This window comes from Rhinolophus sinicus, chromosome 1 (genome assembly GCF_057876585.1).
Source record: "Rhinolophus sinicus isolate RSI-liver-muscle chromosome 1, RSI-T2T, whole genome shotgun sequence".
Classification (NCBI taxonomy): domain Eukaryota; kingdom Metazoa; phylum Chordata; class Mammalia; order Chiroptera; family Rhinolophidae; genus Rhinolophus; species Rhinolophus sinicus.
Genome location: NC_142501.1, coordinates 11,353,962 through 11,371,879, shown reverse-complemented (window position 1 = coordinate 11,371,879; position 17,918 = coordinate 11,353,962). Strand labels below are relative to the sequence as shown.

Sequence of the window (17,918 nt, the reverse complement as noted above, 5' to 3'; positions counted from 1 at the left end):
AGAAAGGAGTCCCACCCAGGAGAAGGCACTCTGCCCAGGTCCCATAGTCAGGCCATTGGACCGATGGCCAGGCAAGGGGAGCTGCAGAAACTGGCGCAGGCAGAAGCTCCATCATGGGCTGAGGCACTGGGCCACAAAAGGTGCTAGGACTCAGATGGGTAGAGGGGAGCGCACACTCATTCCCATATTCTGGAAAAAAAGGGGGCCATTTCTTGGAAACCTTCTGCATGTTCGTCAGGACAAATCCCTTACTCCCCACCATGAACCTAGATGGCAGGTGCAGACTCACCCATTTCCAGGCTAAAGAAACCAAGAGTGTAGAAGCAGAGCATCTTGTCCAGGGTCCCCCTGAGCGTCCCCACCAACCTCGCTGCCCATGGCCCTGCTCCTCCCCCAGGCAGTTCCTGTGGAGTTTCCGGCTGCCCGGCGAAGCCCAGAAGATCGACCGGATGATGGAGACCTTTGCCACTCGATACTGCCTCTGCAACCCAGGCGTCTTCCAGTCCACAGGTGCCAGTATGGGGTGGGACCCGGGGCTCCGGAACCCCTTCCACATTGCCAGCCACAGGTCTGCTTCCCAAAGCACCATGGCCACCACGCCCCCTCTGCCTGCCTTCAAGCAGACCCTGGGAGCCCAGATCATTTCACGAGCCCTCACTGAGCGTCAATTCTGTGCCAGGCCCTCTGCTGGGTGTTTGTTTGTTGGGCAAAGATGCTTAGGGCATGATCCTTGGAAGAGAAGGCAGGAAATAATGGAACAGGGGGTTAGGGCAACAACACACCTGTCTGAGGGCAAGGATGAGGGAGTCAGCATGTCCGGGATGGCTTCCCAGAGGCAGTGGGGTCTGAGTGGGGTTCTGAAGAATTAATAGGAGTTCTCCAGGAGGCCAAGGGGTAAAAAGGCCTTTGGGGCAAGAGTTCTAGTTCAAGCAAAGATCCTGAAGCACGAAACAGCCTGGGCAGGATACAGGGAGCAAAGGAGCATAGAAGGATATCAACAAATGTCAGTCCTCCATACTCTCCCGTACAGGGTAGATAAGAAGCCTTCATAGCAGATTTGTCCTGGCCTCTTCTCTGGATCTGAAGTTACCATAGCAACAACAACCAATTTTATTTACTGAGTACTCCCCTGCGCTAAGTGCTTTACTCATGCAAAGTCATTTAATCCTCACAGCCACACTGCGAGGTCTCTAGTATTCTCAGTATTCTCATCCCTGCATAGAATACAGATTCAGAGAGGTGAAGTGACTTGTCCACAGACACAATACTTCCTGGCTGTGTGTCCTACAGAGCATCTGCCCTGGCTTGTAGGTATATACGATTTCAGTGGTTGCTTGTTTTATTATCTGCCAGCTCCACCAGTCTAACTGTCCCACAAGGGCATAACAATATCAGAATTATTCACCAGTGAATCCCCAGCCCCCAGCACTTAGTAGGTACTCAAATATGTGTAGAAAGGAAGGAATTTTAAAGCACCAGATTTGAATCACAGTCCAACTACTTTTTAATTCTGTAACCTTGGGCATATTACTTAATGTGCTTGTGCTGCAGTTTCCTCATCTGTAAAACAGGGGTGGTAACAGTACCTTCCTCACTGGGTTGTCATGGAGATGGGAAGAGCTTAGCACAGGGCAAACAACAACAATGTTAGGTGCCACTGTTATCAGAGGTAGCATCACTGATGGTTTAGAACATAAAGCTACTTCAAAGTTAAAGCTCCGAACGTCACAGATGGGGAAGCTGAGGCTCAGCGAGGTCAGGGACTTTCCCAAGGTCAATCAGAGAGTTGGGGATATTAGCTGGACTTCCCTGGTTCTGGACATACACCACAGCGTAGTAGTCTTCTCCCTCCCAAAGGCGCCGCCCAGGCTCCCTGCCTTGCACCTGAATCACGGGACAGTCACTCTGGCTCCAGAAGCCCCACAATGTCAGCCAGATTACCAAGCAGCACGTGACTAAGCCCTGAACAGTGGTGCCAACAATAAGTGCTCTCCGAGATCCAAGGAGGCAGAGGACAGAGTGGGCAGAGGGGCTGAAAGGGCTCCGCGGGGAGGAGAGCTAACCGCTGGAGCTAAAAGGGGGTGTGAATGAGTAGAAAAGGGAAGAGGAAGCATGCCTGGCGGGGGCCGCAAGAGCACAAGTGCAGGGTGGGAAGGCACAGAGGGGCTTGGAACAGGACGGCGGGATTTTCTTGGGAGGAGTCCAGTGAGAGTGGGAGGTGAAGCCGGGCTTCGAATGCCAAGACGGGAGGACACGGTGGACCTTGGGGCCTTGAATGGCTGACCTTCAATCCCTAGAAGGGGCCAGGACAGAGGAGGGGAGAACCACCAGGGCCAGGACTCTGACCTGCTGTCCCAACCCACAGACACCTGCTACGTCTTGTCCTTCTCCATCATCATGCTCAACACCAGCCTCCACAACCCCAACGTCCGGGACAAGCCCCCCTTCGAGCGCTTTGTGTCCATGAACCGCGGCATCAATGATGGTAGTGACCTGCCAGAGGAGCAGCTGAGGGTAAGAGAGGCGCAGCCAGACCCAGCCCAGTCCTACAGCATATGGGCGGGGCCTGTCTTAGATTGACAGCCCAAGGGGGGCTGGGCTCCTCTGACATAGACCATCCAGGTTGGTGACTGTCGTGAGATGGACGACCACAAAAGAAGTTGGTCCTGAGATGGCTCTTCCTAAGTGGCCCCCATCTTCAGAATGATGGCCAGAGATAGACCACCCAGGAGGTCCCGCCAGATTTGAAGCTATGGGAAACTGGGCACCCTTCATTCACACCTTCCAGAAAGGGTGCAGCCCAAAAGTATTTCTTAGAATCCCAGATTCTTAGATTCTCAATGCGTCAGAGCTAAAAACCCTCACACACTGTGCCCAAACCCCTCCCTCCTTCACAAAGAAGGAACTGAGGTCTTCCAGCAGGTTGCAGGGCAGCTTGAGCGCTGAGCAAAACCCAGGCCTCCCGTCTCCTCATCTAACAGCCCCCACCCCTGCCACACTGCACCAGGCACTCTGCCTGGCATGGGGCAGACAGGGATGAATCACCCTGCCCAGGCCAAGTTCAGGGTCTGGTGGAATGATACACAAGTGAATGACAACCCTGGGTGATTCATGCTATGCTAACTATGGGAACACAGCTATGGAGACACAGGGGACAATACTGTCACTATCTTGGGGACAGGGGAAAGGTGCCAGCTTAGAAGACTCCACAGAGGAGGTCACTTTTGAACTGGGCCTTGACGGTTGAATGGGAGTTTCCCCAGAGGAGAAGCAGGGAAAGGACATTCCAGAAAGAAGAATTGGCCAGAACCCAGGCCTGGCATGACTGGGAAAGGGCGGGGCATCCAGTGTGCCTGGCTGGAGTGTAGGAGCGAATGGACACTGATGCGTGGAAAGGTGGGGCCAGAGTGTCCAGGGCTTCGAATGACAGCTTCAGGAGTTTGTCTGTTTCCTGTGGGCAACAGGGAGTCAGGAGCAGTTCTGTAAACACAGGAGTGAGATTCAGAGCCTGGCTCAGCAAAAACGAATCAACAGTTCATTTCTAGGATTAGCGATGCCCCAGAACTCCATAGAGCTTCAGTCCTCGCCAGGTCAGAGCCCCGCAGGAAGGAGAGAGTGTGAACCCCACTATCCCAGCTTAGCACCCTGTGTACCTCCTGTTACAAAAGTCTGGGGGGAGCCTAGGTCTGGAATGATTCTTGTGTCCCCTCCTTGTTTGAGAAGGGCGCCCTTTGCCACCACCCTCCTTTGTCCCCAGAAGAGAAAATTGATCATGGTGGGGAGCTCAGGTGAAATCTCTGCACCCCCACCCCCATTTGCCCTCTGGGTGACCTTGGGTAATGACTCACCCTCTCGAAGCCACCATTCCCTCAACCAAGAGAATGGGGCTAATGCCTGTGTCATAGAGCTGCTACGAGTAGTAATTTCTTTTAATGTAAAGGTCATAGCCCATGCCAGGTACATAGCACAGGCTCTAAATGGCGGCTTATGTCACTATTAAATAATTAATGATCATTTTAAAACCCCGGCACCTAGTAAAATGGCTGAAACACAAAAAGCACTTGAGAATTGGTGACTCATATCATTGTGGTACTCTTGGCAGGAAGCTGGGCTCACCTTGTCTGGCAGTTAATGAGTTAATGATAAGCCAGCACCAGTCCTGCCAGATCTCCCAGGTGCCACATTATTGCTTCAGCCTCCAAAGAGCCTCCAACATCTCCCTCCTTGGATATTTTTCCCAATTTAAGCCTTTTGTTGACAACAATAGGCTGCATTTGTATAGAGCTTGTGACTTTCTCCTCAAAGGACTTTCAGGTCTATTATCTCAATTTAGCTTCCAGCTCTGCCTGGGAGGGCTGGGAAGGGTTTATTATCCTCCTTGGCTTCCAAGAGAGGCAGGGACCTAGTGGGGAAAAGAACAGAGCGCTGGTCTCACAGGCACATCCAAGTCCTGGCTCCCCCACTTTATGGTTGTGTGGCATCAGGTAAGTGGCTTGACCTTCTGAGCTCCCAGCTCACAGGATTAGTGTAGAAAGGTAAGGTCTTTAGCAAAGTGCCTAGTGTATGTAGTTGGAGGGGGCTAATTAATCCAGAAGCTTCCCAGGGCCCAAAAGGAACCACACAGGCCTGTTCCTTGCTGTTCAAGGCTTTTGCAAATAGCTGCTGTGGATTAAGGAAGAGTATGGTGGGGGTGGGGTCATCGTCTCACCTTCTCTCTGGGCCTCATTTTCCCCATATGTAAAGCAAGGACGTGGTTTTAGGCACCTTCAGATATTCAAAGTTTGCCACTTTGCAAAAGGATTCTCCATGAAGCTACTGCAGCTTGGGCCCTGCCCAGGACACGTAATGCTTTCAAGTGGCCTGATTTATGAAATTAAACTGACGCAGATACATTACGTAAAGAGAGGTCACCCCAAGGTCTCACAGACCATGAGCGTGCGCATCTGGAAAGGCTTTGGAGAGGGGCGTGGTGGGAATGAGGGACAGGTGGATTGAGCAGGTCTTGCTCTGGCCATTGTGATGGGGACGGGACAGAGTGCCTAAGAGACGCAGGGCAAAGGTAAGGGGTGTGGACTCAGAGGACAAGAGATCAAATCCCAGCTCTGCCCTGATGGCTGTGTGATCCTGAGTGTGAGCCTCAGTTTCTTCATCCGCAAAGTGGGCTGATGACACTGACTTCATGATGTTCTTCTGAGAAGCAGAGATAATGCACTTCAAGTTCTGGCACTTGGCAGGCACCAGAGAAATACTGAGAGGAGTCACTCACTTTGAGAGGGAGCTAGGGTGGAGGAGGGGAAGAAGGAGGGCTCTGAGGTTACAGGTGGAGAAACTGAGGCCCGGGCAAGACAACGGTCTTCCAGTTTAGGGTATCTTCTGCTATTGGCAGTCCTGGACCTCCTGGGTCCTTGTCCAGGTGACTCCATCAGAACTGACCATATCTGAGCTCAGTCAAGGTTCTTCATGTACCCATGAAGTCCTCCCCAAAACTTTAGGCTGCAGGTACCATCCCTAGTTTACAGTGAAGGAAACCGAGCTCCAAGAGGGGTCGCTGGTCAGGGGGCCTCATAGTTTGTGAGGAGTTCAGATTCGAACCCATGTCTGTCTTGACTCCAGCGCCCTTCCCTCTTCAGAGACCAGAGGCACAATTTTAGACACAGAGGACTTTGCTGTGTGTCCCTGCTGACAGTTTCTCCCTGGCGAGAGGAATCTCAGCTCATGGAACAGAAAAGATCAGGGATCGATTTGACTTCAGATCAGTTGGCTTCAGGCTTGGCTAGATCCAGGGCTCGGGGAGGTCAGGACTCAGTCTGGTCTCTCAGCCCTCAGCAACCCAGGCCTCCATCTCAGCTTCCCTCTCCAACAGGCTCTCCCCAAGTTGTGGCAGAGATGGCCCAGGCAGCTCCAGGCTTCCCTCTTGCTTAGCAGTTTAAACTTTAAACTTAAGTCCCAGAATTAAGGCTTATTGGATGGCTTGGGTGACATGTCCCTCCCTGAACCAGTCACTGTGGGCGGCAGGATGAAATGCTCTGATTAGTTAGATGAGAGTCATTCACACCCCACCCTGGAGCCTGTGGGTGGCGGACAGTGGGTGTCAAGCCCCCTGAGCAACCTGGACAGAGAGTGTGTGTTGTGTGTGTGTGTGTGGGGGGGTGATTCCCCAGAGGAAAACTGAAAAGGTGGGCAGGGACAGATGCAAGGCCAGCAGAACCACCAGAAAGTGGCCGTTGTCTGTCTGATCACATCTACCCACACGAGAGAAGACAGCCTGGCCCAGTGGTTTGGTGGTGGCGAGTGCAGGGGTGTTTTCTTACAGAGCAGGGGCGTTGTTTACAAAGTACAGGAAATGTGGGTGAGCTGAGCTGTTTTCTTTGTGGGGGCAGAATGTGTAGGCTGATATGGCGCACGCAGAAGCTGCTGGGCCTCCTGTGGGTGCTGTAGAGGCTGCCGGCTGCTCTCCCGCCTGCTTCCTTGGGCCTTCCAAATATTTGTCTGTGCTGACAGCTTTGCTGACAAGGCCTTCCTGCTGCAGGCCTTTGTTTAACCAGCCTGTGCCACTTGGGAATTCCCAGGGCCAGGCTGGACCTGGGCGGGAGGGGCTTCCTGGCTGCTCTGGGGGGTGCAGGGGCTCCAAAAACAGCAAGAGGTTCCTGCTCTTCCCTACACCCACCCACCACAGCCAGGCTGAGCCCAGGGACTCTGGAGTCCATGTTCGGAAACACCTCTGTCAAGACCAGGAAAACCTGCTTCCGCCCTCCCTTCCCGCAACCCCCCCCCCCCCCATCCTCCCGTGCCCTAGCTCTCAGGTCAGAAAAGACCTTTCAAAACCAGCATGCTATTTCTAAAACTTTTGGGGAATCAAACAGTACTTATGAAATTTTTCAATTAAAATTTTGAAGAATCCTTCTGAACAGCAGCACTCACAAATGCAACAAAAGGAAATTATTTAATTATCTTAAGGATGGAGACCTAGTATTGTGTCTGATTTTAATAAGCAGACATAGACAATTTGGAATGGTTTTCATGGAACACGGAGCCCCAGAGAGTTCAAAACACACAGGGGTGATCCATCGCCAACATCCACAACTCACCCACAGGAAAGTCTCAGCTCTGGCTTGCATACCTCCAGTGACAAGGCACTTATTACCCTCCAAGGTTGCTCCTTCCATATTTCAGCACGTCTAACTGCTAGAAAGTCCTCCATGAAATCTGCTTTCTGGAACTCCCCATGCCCAAAATCAGAACCCACCCAGAACAGGTCTTTGCCCTTGACAGCCAAGGTCAGCATTCTACCCTGAGTCCCTCCTTTGGCCAGGCCTCTACTCAGTAACCATTCCCAACTTCCGGTAGCTCCTCTGTGTCCCCCCCCTGTCCCAGGATACACCTGCAAGTTTTGCTACTGCACCTAAGCGACAAGGAGACCCCTTCCCCATGGATGTTGACTAAGGAGGCCCTGACCTCAGCTGCTATGCCCTGCAGTATGCGTGTGTGTTCGTATGTACACACACACACATGCGCACACACACAGGTGAACATGTGTGGGGTGGGCAGTTTCCAGCCGAGTGTTCTTGTCTCCAACACCTTCAGACACAGGGATAACTGTCTTTGACTCACTCATCTGACCCAGAAGAGCAGTGCTGGGTAGTCGGGGTGCAGGCGGGGGCTGTACTCCTCCCTCCTCATCACCTTCCCTTGACTTGGAGAGGTGGGGCTCTGACCCATGCGTAGTCCATTTACTCCCCCCAGAACCCAGGCCAGTTAGCCTTGTTTTCTCCATTTATCGGATGAGGACACAGCAACTCAGAGAGGTTGAGGGACATGCCCAGGGTGACACAGCCATTGAATGACCGGGCTAAAATTTGGACCAAGATGGCCTGACACCAAAGCCTATGCTTTTTTCCTGCCATGCCAGTGGCTGGAATTCCAGATGGGGGTGGGGAAGGGACCGTTATTCCCTTGGTCAGCAAACAGTTGCCAACCTGCTTTAGCCCAGGCCCTGGGAAGCCTCGGGGTTATGACACCCAGGCCTGCCCTAGAGGAGCTCCCCGCATCTAGGGAGGTCAACCCCAGCCGGCAAACTGATGTTGAAGTATTGATAGAGTGGGGGCCATGGGTGGGGCAGCTGGCACCATCTCTCTGAGGTACTAACTCCCACTGGCTCTGCCCCACAAGAGCACAGGGGAAGGCATGACATAGTGCAGGGGCAGAGGAGCACCAGTGGACCTGGGAGACCCAGGCAGGGTTTCGCCACGAAGGCCAGGGACCAACGGAGGGGGAAGGAGGGGGAAGACTTTGCCCAGGGGTCTTGTGACCTCTCCGAGGCCACACTGGTCAGGCCAGGCCCAAGCCCCAGACTGCGATGGACGTCACAGCCAGGCCTTTCCCTTCCTTCTCTCTTGGGGCAGAACCTCTTCGACAGCATCAAGAGTGAGCCCTTCTCCATTCCTGAGGACGACGGCAATGACCTTACTCACACCTTCTTCAATCCTGACCGCGAGGGCTGGCTCCTCAAGCTGGGTAAGACGCACACTCAGGCACATGGGCGCACAGCTGAGAGACTCGTGCACACTCACTGCCATGCCCGCACACTTGGACACACCACACACACACACACACACACACACACACACACACACACACACACAAGTCGACATGTAGGCTCAGGGGGGAGTCGGGACAGCCCAGGTGTCCTGACTCCCAGTGCAGCAATCTTCCTACCCCATCTCTCCATCTGTCTGTCCTGGAAATGAAGGGGGCAGTGGCAGAGGGGAAGGACGAGCAGGAAGTGGGGATAAGAGACTGACAGATCCACAAACCCTTCAATTGCAGTTCTGTCTCTCTTCCCGGAAGAGAAGAGAGACACCTGCCCAAGGCCACACAGCCAGCAAGTGGCAGATTTTAGTGGGCAAAGGATGGGGTGTCCCTGAAGGATGGGGGGAGGGAGAGTGACAGGATGTGGCTCAGGGGAGCTTTCCCTCAACACAACTAGTGGGCAGGAGGGCCTCGGATTTGCAGAGAGGAGCTGTGGGTGGGTGTCATGGTCGTGGGGGCTGCGGCTGCAGAGTCTGGCAGGGGAAACACAGGGCCCAGCCACTTGCTCCTGCCCCCACTCACACTCCCGGATGCCACCCAGCAGGGGCATCCCAACCAGGCACAGTGGCCTTCAGAGGCAGGTGAGGACAGCGCCTCGTCTCGTGTTGGAGCAGGGGCCTTGGCCTGGGGTGTGCATGCAGGCCCTCCGTCTCTCCATGCCCACCTCCCAGGCCTGCCTTCTTGCCCAACGGACTGTTCTCAGCCCCGGGGAGGCTCTAAGCTGCAGATACCAGCCCTTCCACCCATGTGCTGGGGTCGGGTTGCTCAGCCTCAGCACGCGCACACACACGAACATATGTGGGGGTGTACAGGTCCCAGCCGAGATGTGAAATGGGCAGAATACATAATCACTGGGAGGGCTGAACGCATAGCAAAATGGCCAAGTGCTTGGTTGTGGAACTAGGACCCTGGGGTTCAAATCTCAGCTCTGCTGCAGGACCTTGAACAGAGACTTGGTCCCCTCATCTATATAATGGGGTTGCTAATGGTCCCTTCCTCCTAGGGGGTCATGGGGGTTAACAACGAATATTTTTTTAACCCTCATGAACATTGCCTGGCAAATGAAAAAGGAAACACTTGGCCCAGTGCCAGGCAGGGAGCAGGCCATGGGATCCTCCTAAGGGATAAAGCGGCAGAAAAACTCAGGGAACGGCCACCTGTCCTGGGGCCTGATCATGGGGGAGCCTCGAATGTCGGGTGAAGCAGCTCAGGGAAGCCGGTGGACGATGGGGGTCCCTGAGGTTTTTGAGTGAGGAGGGGGTAGATATGGGGGAAACTGTGTGGGGGCTCAGGGGGGAGCCCAGGGGGAAGCATGCAAGTTCCCTGCTCTTCCGTGGAGGGAAGTGTTAGTAGCCGGGGACTGACTGGCTCCACCGCTGACCCCTTGCAGGGGGCCGTGTGAAGACGTGGAAACGGCGCTGGTTCATACTGACCGACAGCTGCCTCTATTACTTTGAGTTCACCACGGTGAGTCTGCCCCTGCCCCCCACCCCCTTTCAGACTCCCACCAAGCGGTCAACTCACAGAGCTGGGGGCCTCTTTAAAATCACACAGTCCACCCCCATTTCACAGATGGGGAAAATTGAGCTACATAGAGGAGGAAGGACTGTGCCAAGGGCCAAGGCAGAGCCAGGGCTTAAAGTCAGGTCTCCTAACTCCTAGCCAGGGCTCCTCCCGTGCTGCTCCCCCTACCCTGCCAGGGCTGGACAGAGTCTGGGAAGATGGGTACACTCCTCTGGGGTTTGAGGAGCCCAAGTTCACTCCCTATCTTCTGCCTGAAGTCTCTCTCTGCTGATTTTGAACTTCTCCCCCGTTCGCCTGCAGGACAAGGAGCCGCGGGGAATCATACCCCTTGAGAACCTCTCAGTGCAGAAGGTGGATGACCCCAAGAAGCCAGTAGGTGTCGGGTGGGGCCTGAGCCCGGAGCAGCTGGGAGAATTTCTGAAACAGGGAGGGAGGAGAGGGCAGCTGGGCTCTCTAGGAGGCTAGGCATGCCCAGCACACCTTCCTGGGAGCTCAGGGTTGCCTCAGTCTCCCTCTTGGGGCCGTGGGCTCTTTGCCTGCCCCTTCACCTCTCACAGGAAGCAGGCCTGGGGCAGGTGGGTGCCACTGCTCGTCTGAGCTCTGGTCTTGCCCAAGTGCTGTTGCCCTAGTCCTCTCTGAGTCTCCTGGAGAGCCCACCCCAGCTGCCCTCCCCTCCCCTCCCCTCCCATCCCTGCCCTGCTCTCACCTGGCCACCTCCCCACAGTTCTGCCTGGAGCTCTACAACCCCAGCTGCCGGGGCCAGAAGATAAAAGCCTGCAAAACAGATGGTGATGGCAAGGTGGTGGAGGGCAAGCATGAGTCTTACCGGATCTCAGCCTCCAGCGCCGAGGAGCGGGACCAATGGATCGAGGCCATCCGGTAAGGAGTAGCCAGCTACTGGGGATGGGCTTCCTGTCACCTCCCAGAAGCCCCTGCTTCTCTCAGGGCCTTGTTTCCTTGTCTGCAAAGGGGGCTAACTCTGAAATCTCCCTCCTGGTTCTGGCATGCAAATCCCTCCCACCTGTGTTCTGTGAGCACCTCCTCTGCGCAGGCACAATGCCAGGCCCCAGGACACAGGGGAGTGAGGCACCAACTTCATGGGGCTGATGGGAGGAGCGGGCGAGATGTGGCTTGTAAAGCTCTCTGCCCAGTGCCTGGCACTTGGTAAGTGCTTGGGAATGGCATCCTTGTTAGCCCTGGAAAGACCTGGTGGAGATGGAGGCAAGGGTTTTCCAGCTGGAGGGACCAATGCAGGCAAAGATGGGAGGTCAAGTCAATGTGTGGCAGCCCCTCAGAGTCCTGGGTAGCTGCTGCTGGGCAGTGTGGGGGCAGGCAATGCCAAGCAGTGCAGGGGTCTGGCTGTGTAGGGACAGGGCACTGTGGGGGCTGAGCAGGAAGAGATGAAGCTGCAGAGGATGGCAAGGCCTTGGTCGCCATGGCAACAAGCTTGGGTTTCTCCTGGGGGCCCTGGGGAGCCACAGACTGGTAAATAAAGAAGGGGTGTAGCCCCGTGAGAAAGGCACGGTGTAGGGGCTGGGTTTATGAAGACAGGCAATGAGGACAAGTAAAAGGGAGCTGAGTGAGGGACAGGACGACAACCTTGACTGATCCAGTGGGGAGACGCAGGCAAGGGCGCACCCTGTAGGCCACAGGAGGACACAGGGCTAGTCTCTGGACAGGGGTCATGTCCCAGGGACTTGCAGGGTCTTTTCCCTCAGGCTTTGCAGCATCCCTATGAGGCTGCCAGGCTGAATCCATTCTCACCTCCATTTTACAGATGAGGAAACTGAGGCCCAGAGAGGGAAGGCCCTAGCCCAGGGCCACACAGACAGTGAGGGACAGAGCTAGGCCCAGCAAGCAGGTCTGCTGACTCTGCCCACGCTCTTTCCACCTCCTTCTGAGAGTCTCATGGGAGTTGAAAGAGGGGTCCAGGGACATTTGGGGACAGAATTCCCCAGGCTCTCTGTCTCACTTTCTCCAGCCCTGTTCATGGGACTCTGGGTTAGACCAACGAGGCTGGACTCACCCTGACGTGCTCCTGGTTGGGGTCGTCTGGCCTTTCCCCTGTAGTGGGGCAGGCTGACCCCTCCCTGAGAGACCCACACCCTTGTTACAAGCCCTGGGAGATAAGACCGCTTTGATGGCCAGCTCAGCCCTGAAACATTTTCACCTACTCTCCTTCCAGAGCCAGCATCACCCGTGTCCCATTCTATGACCTGGTCTCTGCTCGGAAGAAGAAGATTGCCAGCAAGCAGTGAGCTTTCTGGGAGGTGGTGCTGGGGGCTGGGCATCCAAGAAACCCCATGACTGTGGTACCTCGAGACCCACCTCCCACCCAGGGCACCCTGTCCTGGCCTGCAGACATCCTCACCCACCCCCCATTACTCCAAGTTGACAAGAAGGGGGAGGCAGAGCTCAGGAGGGTGGGTGGGAACCACCAAGGGCTCAGAGCCAGCAATGAGACCCCTCGGCACCCAGCTGCTGCCAGGAAAGGCTTGAGGAAAGCAGCTGAAGAGAAACCAGCCTCAGAACCCGGCCGCCTGTTCTCTCTCTGGGTCTCGGTTTCCTCTGCTGGTAACGTCTCCTTGATTCTGAAATACCATCAGTCCTCAGTGAGAAGGGCTGTGGGGCTCCGAAGCTCCGTTTCCAATATGCCGTGTGCCCTCTGCCCAAGTCAGACTCCTCCTCTGGTTCTTGGAACACTGTGGTGTTTGGATAGAAATGTCTCGGCCCCTCAGGCTCTGTGTTCCCCGCCATCCTGCCCAGTGACAGTAAGCACAGTCCCAGTGCAGCTTCCAGCGGTTGGACTGCTTCCTCCAGGCAGAAGGGCAAGATTGCACCAGGCCTCCCTAAGGATCTTCTGGCTGGAGATATCTGCACTTGTTTTACTGATCTGGAGGGGACTCGACTGAAAGCTGCTGGGGAGCTGAGAGCAGAGTGTCCATTTCAGGCGAGGACCAGGTGGGACACTTCAAGAAAATGGCTGAGAACATCCCAGACAAACGTACTCAAGCAGCATCCGGGGTACAATCAAGAAGCGAAACAGAGAGAACTTTGTGGGTGTGGTTACCAGGAGGGCTGCCTGGAGGCAGCAGCCAAGCCAATGAGGGACACAGAAGTTCGAGGCAGAGTCTCAGCCAAGGCTTCCCTACGAGACCTCTGAGCGGGGGTCCCTTGGTGGTAAGGGGCACCCAGCTGGATCCTCACATCCTGAAACCCTCTGCAGCAGCGATGTAGACAGTTGAGCTGACTTCCCAGCACACTGGCAGGAGGCTCTGTCTCCAGGGAGGCCCCAGCCTGGAGGAGGATTCCATGAATTCTCAGAAGCACTTCTCGCCCCCTCACTGGGGCCCTGGGGGAACCCCTGGAGGGAAGTTCCCTGGAAGGAAAGCAGGATATGGGGTTGCCTCTGCCCCACCACCAGCCTGAGTGGGTAAGTGGGAGTAAGGTGCATTCTCCAGGGGAGGAGAGGCAACCTCCCCTCCCCTCCACTCACACCCCACATGCACACCTTCCATACGTTCAGGATGGAGTAGCTGCCCTGTGAAGTGGTGAGATCCTTGTCCCTGGGAGTGTGCAAGTGCCTGGTAATAATATTGCACTGAAGAGGGTCTGGGTTGGGGGGCTGCAGGAGGAGGCTTTGCAGGATGCTTTAGGACTTCCACAGATCCTATGTCAGCCTGGGAGCTAAGTGCCATCTCTGCTACCTCACTGGCCCATTATGGGACATCCAGAGGTCATGGAAGGAGCACTGCTCTAGGGCTCATGAGGTCTAAGGACCTTTCCTGCCACAGGCATAAACTGACTGTGTGATCTTAGGACACTCCCTTCCCCTCTCTGGTCCTCAGCTCCTCCCCCATCATAGAGGGGATGGAATCAGTGATTTTCTGGGCACAAGTGGCTGTTTGGGAATCACTCAGAAGAGAAAATAAAACTTATGATCGACCTTGTGAGTGGGGCTCTGTCCTCTCTGTGACCACATCTGCCATCTTTGACTCCACCCTGCTCCTTCACCTTCATCGCCTTCCCAGCTGAGGGCAGGAGGGCCATACGTGGAAGAGTGGGCACTTGGAGGGCTCTGGACCCTCCTCCTCGGGACACTGGGGCTCCCACACTGGACAGACATACCTGGAGGCTAGATTTGCTACAGAGCTCCCTCAGATAAGCGGCAGGATGAACTGGTCCTCCCTAGGCTGAAGAAAGGCAAAGGAACTTCCCAACAGGCAGCACTGTCTAAAGAGAAAGAGCTGCTGCCTGGAAAGATAGGTAATAAGCTCCCTGTCTCTGAAGGGATGCAAGCACAGGCTGGCTCCAGTGATCACTTGGGGTGTCACGGAGGGGCTTGAATTCAGTAACCTTCATTTATTTGTACTTTCCGCCATATTTATTAAGTACCTCTAGTGTTCCAGGCATGGGGAACAAGACAGAATACCTGCCCACACAGGCCTTGTACTCTGGTGGTTCTGAATTCTAAGACTCTAGGCAGCCCTCTCCAGATGTGGAGGACACCCAAGTGGCTCCCGTACCTTAACCCAGCCCCCTGCTTAGGTTCCACCAGTGAGTCACCTGAAGGCCCTGGACCGATCAACTTCTCCATCTATTCCTTCATTTGGCCCCTGCTTATTGAGCATCTGCCATGTACCAGCTCCTCACGCAGAGCCAGGCATCCACAGACGATCAAGACAGAACCCTGGCCCTCAGAAGGAGCTCAGATCAGGTGGGGGAGACAGGCACGAAGGAGCAATGGCAGCTCAGGCCGACCTGTGCTGTTATAGGTGGGGCACAGGGGCCAGTGGAAGCTGGGCTGGGTAGAGGGGCAATCCAGGGAGGCTTCTCAGAGGAGCTGTGCTTGACTGTTGGCAGCCAGGTGGGGGAAAGAATACACACCTGAGACTGCAGTGAGTTCATCTCATGTCTGTTACCCGACACACACACACACACACACACACACACACACACACACACACACACACACGACTGTGAACCCTCGCAGGCCAGATTGTTACTGCTCAGTGCCTAGTACGCAGTAGGTGCACAATAATTATTGAAGTCATCTGAAAATGCCCCCAGGGCCTCAGCTTCAGCAGGTGCAAATGTCTGGAGGCACAGGGAACTAGGGGAAGAGTCGTGCTGCTGTGGGGTTGGGGGAGTGAGGGGAGAGGCAGGCAAGGCCACGTCACAATCCGGGAACCGGGTAGGCTCTGACTTGCTGGCCCAGACCCCCTTGCCCCTCCCTCCCCTGGGTGGCCTCTGCCGCTTTCACACCATTTTGCCACTCCTCGTTTTGGGCAGCAGGGGGCTCCCACCACACGTGAATGACAAGTTCCCACAAAGCGACCGGACTGGATCCCGACACCCGGCCTCTGGGAGGGATGGAACCCCTGCCCAGAGTAGAGCCTTGGCCTGGGCAGCCTGGAGAGGGAGGCATCTGGCCTACGAGGACCTGCAGGCTCGAGCAGCCCAAAGACATCGTGGCACAGATGAGTACGGCCTCCCTGCACCTTCGTGCTGGGTTCAGCCTGGGAGGCAGGATACCCAGCTCTCTCACTTCCTGGTTTGGGGCCCTGAACTAGTGGCTTACCCCCTCTCGGTGTGATCTCCCTCCCTGAAGGATTGGGCCGGGTGACCTCCAAGACACAAACCTTTCACGGGGACTTCCGTGAGCAAGGGGTTCTTAGACATGGGTACAACACAGCCCCTGCCCTGGGATGGACTGAGACAGGTATGGGGGTGGGGCGTGGCAAATGAGGAGGTGCCACAAAAGCCTCTTGCTGCAAAAGGCCACAGGGGGAATCGTGAGAACCAAACCGGGGGCCTGGGTTCAAGGTCCAACTCTATGGCTGTGTCTTAAGCAAATTTCCTAAGTTCTCTGAGCCTCATTTAATGGGAGTAAATATATGCAAAATACTTAGAACAGTGTTGAGCACCTACTCAGGTTATGGTAAGTGCCATTATTATTATTATTATTATTATTATTATTACTACACAATGTATACATGCCTTCTTGGAGACACAAAACAGGTTGCGGCCATTAGAGGAGGACAGATTCATGGGGCTAGGGGGCTGAAAATCTAGGAAGGCTTCTTGAAAGAGGTGCCCATTAAAGATAAACAGAGTGGAAGCCTGGCTCTTCAGCCGGTGGAACCAGGAGGAGCCAAGACAAGGATGCATAACAAGGCACGGTATTTCTTGGACTCCCTTGGAACCCCAAAACTAGCCCCAGGGGGCCAAGAGAATGCAAGTTTGAGGGGGGCTGGGCCCTGGCAAGAGCTGAGCTGTGTGCACAATGCTGTGATCCCTTGCATCTCCGAGGACACCGAGCCTCTTTTCATAAAGCTCTGACTGGAGAGCCAGTAACAGGGCTGCTGAACAGAGACCATCACAGAAAGAGGGAGGACAAACAGGATGCCCAGGCCTTGAGTAGGAGAAGGCAAAGGGAACCCATGCCTGGTGCCCGAGGAGCAGCAGTACACCGGCTAACCCAGAGCTGGCACTGGGGCCCTGCCCCTGGATGCCAAGGGCAGGAGATGGAGGACAGGCAGGCAGCCGTCTAGCGGCAGGTGTGAGAGACCTGCAGAAATTGATTTATTAGGGACAATGAAAGGAGCTAAATATGTTTGCCAGCTCAGCAATGACTCAGGCATTCCCTAGGGGTCCACAAAGTGTGAGCATCAAAGAATCTAAGACAGGCCTCTTCCCACCAGGGCTCTGCCAGCCTCAAGCCCCTCCTTCCTGGTGATAGAAGAACTACCCCCTGAGTGTCCTGAGGGCCTGGCCTCTGAAGGGCAGCAGAGACCCAGCCAGTCCAGTCTGCCTGCCACCATCACCCCCCAACACACACACACACACACACACACACACACACACACACACACACACACTGCCAGACCGCCTCAGAATGGCTGAAGAGCAAAGCCTCCTAGTGAGACACATCTGGGTCGAAATCCCGGCCTTGCCCCAAATTTCTGTGAGGTCTTAGACAAGTGGCTGGCCCTCTCTGGACCCACATTCACCCGAGAAGATGGATCCCCACTGAGCCAGGGCCCTATCTCCGCCTCCCTGTCTGGCAGTGTCATTGCCACCCCGTTCAGCTTATTCCAGATAGCCCTAAGCACAGTCTCCTCTGCCCAAAACCCACCAACTTCCCTCCAGGAGAAAAGCCCACTCCCACAGGCCCTCAAGTTAGGGGAGAACATGCTCCTTCAGTGCTGGGTTCCAGGCCGGTGCCAGGCTCCAGGAGAAACAGGGATGACTCAGAGAGTCTGAGGCCAGAGGCAGGGTAGACAGAGGAGGAAGAAATGACCTCGTCATGGGGCAAAGCACTGGGGGCTGCCGTAGAGGTGTAGGAAGGGGGCCTGCGGTGAGGCTGGGGGGTCGTTAGGAGGGGCAGAGGAGGAGGGGCTGCAGGGTGTAGGGAAGGACATCTGCCAAGCAGTGGGAGGGACAGTCCTGTTGTGAGAGACTGTGCAGGGAAATGCATGGAGCCCGCTGCCTCAGTGTGGCATGTTTGGGGAGCAGTGGACTGTTCAGTGGGCATAGAGGGGGCCTGACACTGGAACCGCAGGACTTGGAATTGAACAGAAGCCGGGACCAGGCTGGCCAGCTGAGTGGCACCGGGAGCTGGGGAAGGGCTAGCAGCAGGAGAGAGGGGGGCTGGAGGCTGTCTGTGGGAGGTCCCTCTGGCTGTGGGGATGGATTAAGGAAACACAGAGGCCACAGGGGCTGGAAGAAGCACTGAGGGACAGGCACTGGAGGAGCAGCAGCTTGTGCACAGAGCGGAGGAAGAGGGAGGAGGCTTGATGGGC

The 17,918-nt window shown here is 55.4% G+C and overlaps 1 protein-coding gene across 1 annotated transcript in view; it reads left to right on the top strand.

Moving 5' to 3' along the window:
• The window catches only part of CYTH4 (cytohesin 4), a 29,631-nt gene extending 15,568 nt beyond the window's left edge, over positions 1-14,063 (top strand). Inside the window, exons 7-13 of the mRNA XM_019753012.3 lie at positions 398-510; positions 2,366-2,514; positions 8,403-8,514; positions 9,980-10,056; positions 10,414-10,485; positions 10,838-10,992; positions 12,299-14,063. Of these exons, the coding sequence (XP_019608571.1) occupies positions 398-510; positions 2,366-2,514; positions 8,403-8,514; positions 9,980-10,056; positions 10,414-10,485; positions 10,838-10,992; positions 12,299-12,371 (751 nt within the window). The 3' untranslated portion in view covers positions 12,372-14,063. The remainder of the gene's footprint in view (positions 1-397; positions 511-2,365; positions 2,515-8,402; positions 8,515-9,979; positions 10,057-10,413; positions 10,486-10,837; positions 10,993-12,298) is intronic.
• Positions 14,064-17,918: the final 3,855 nt, after the last annotated feature.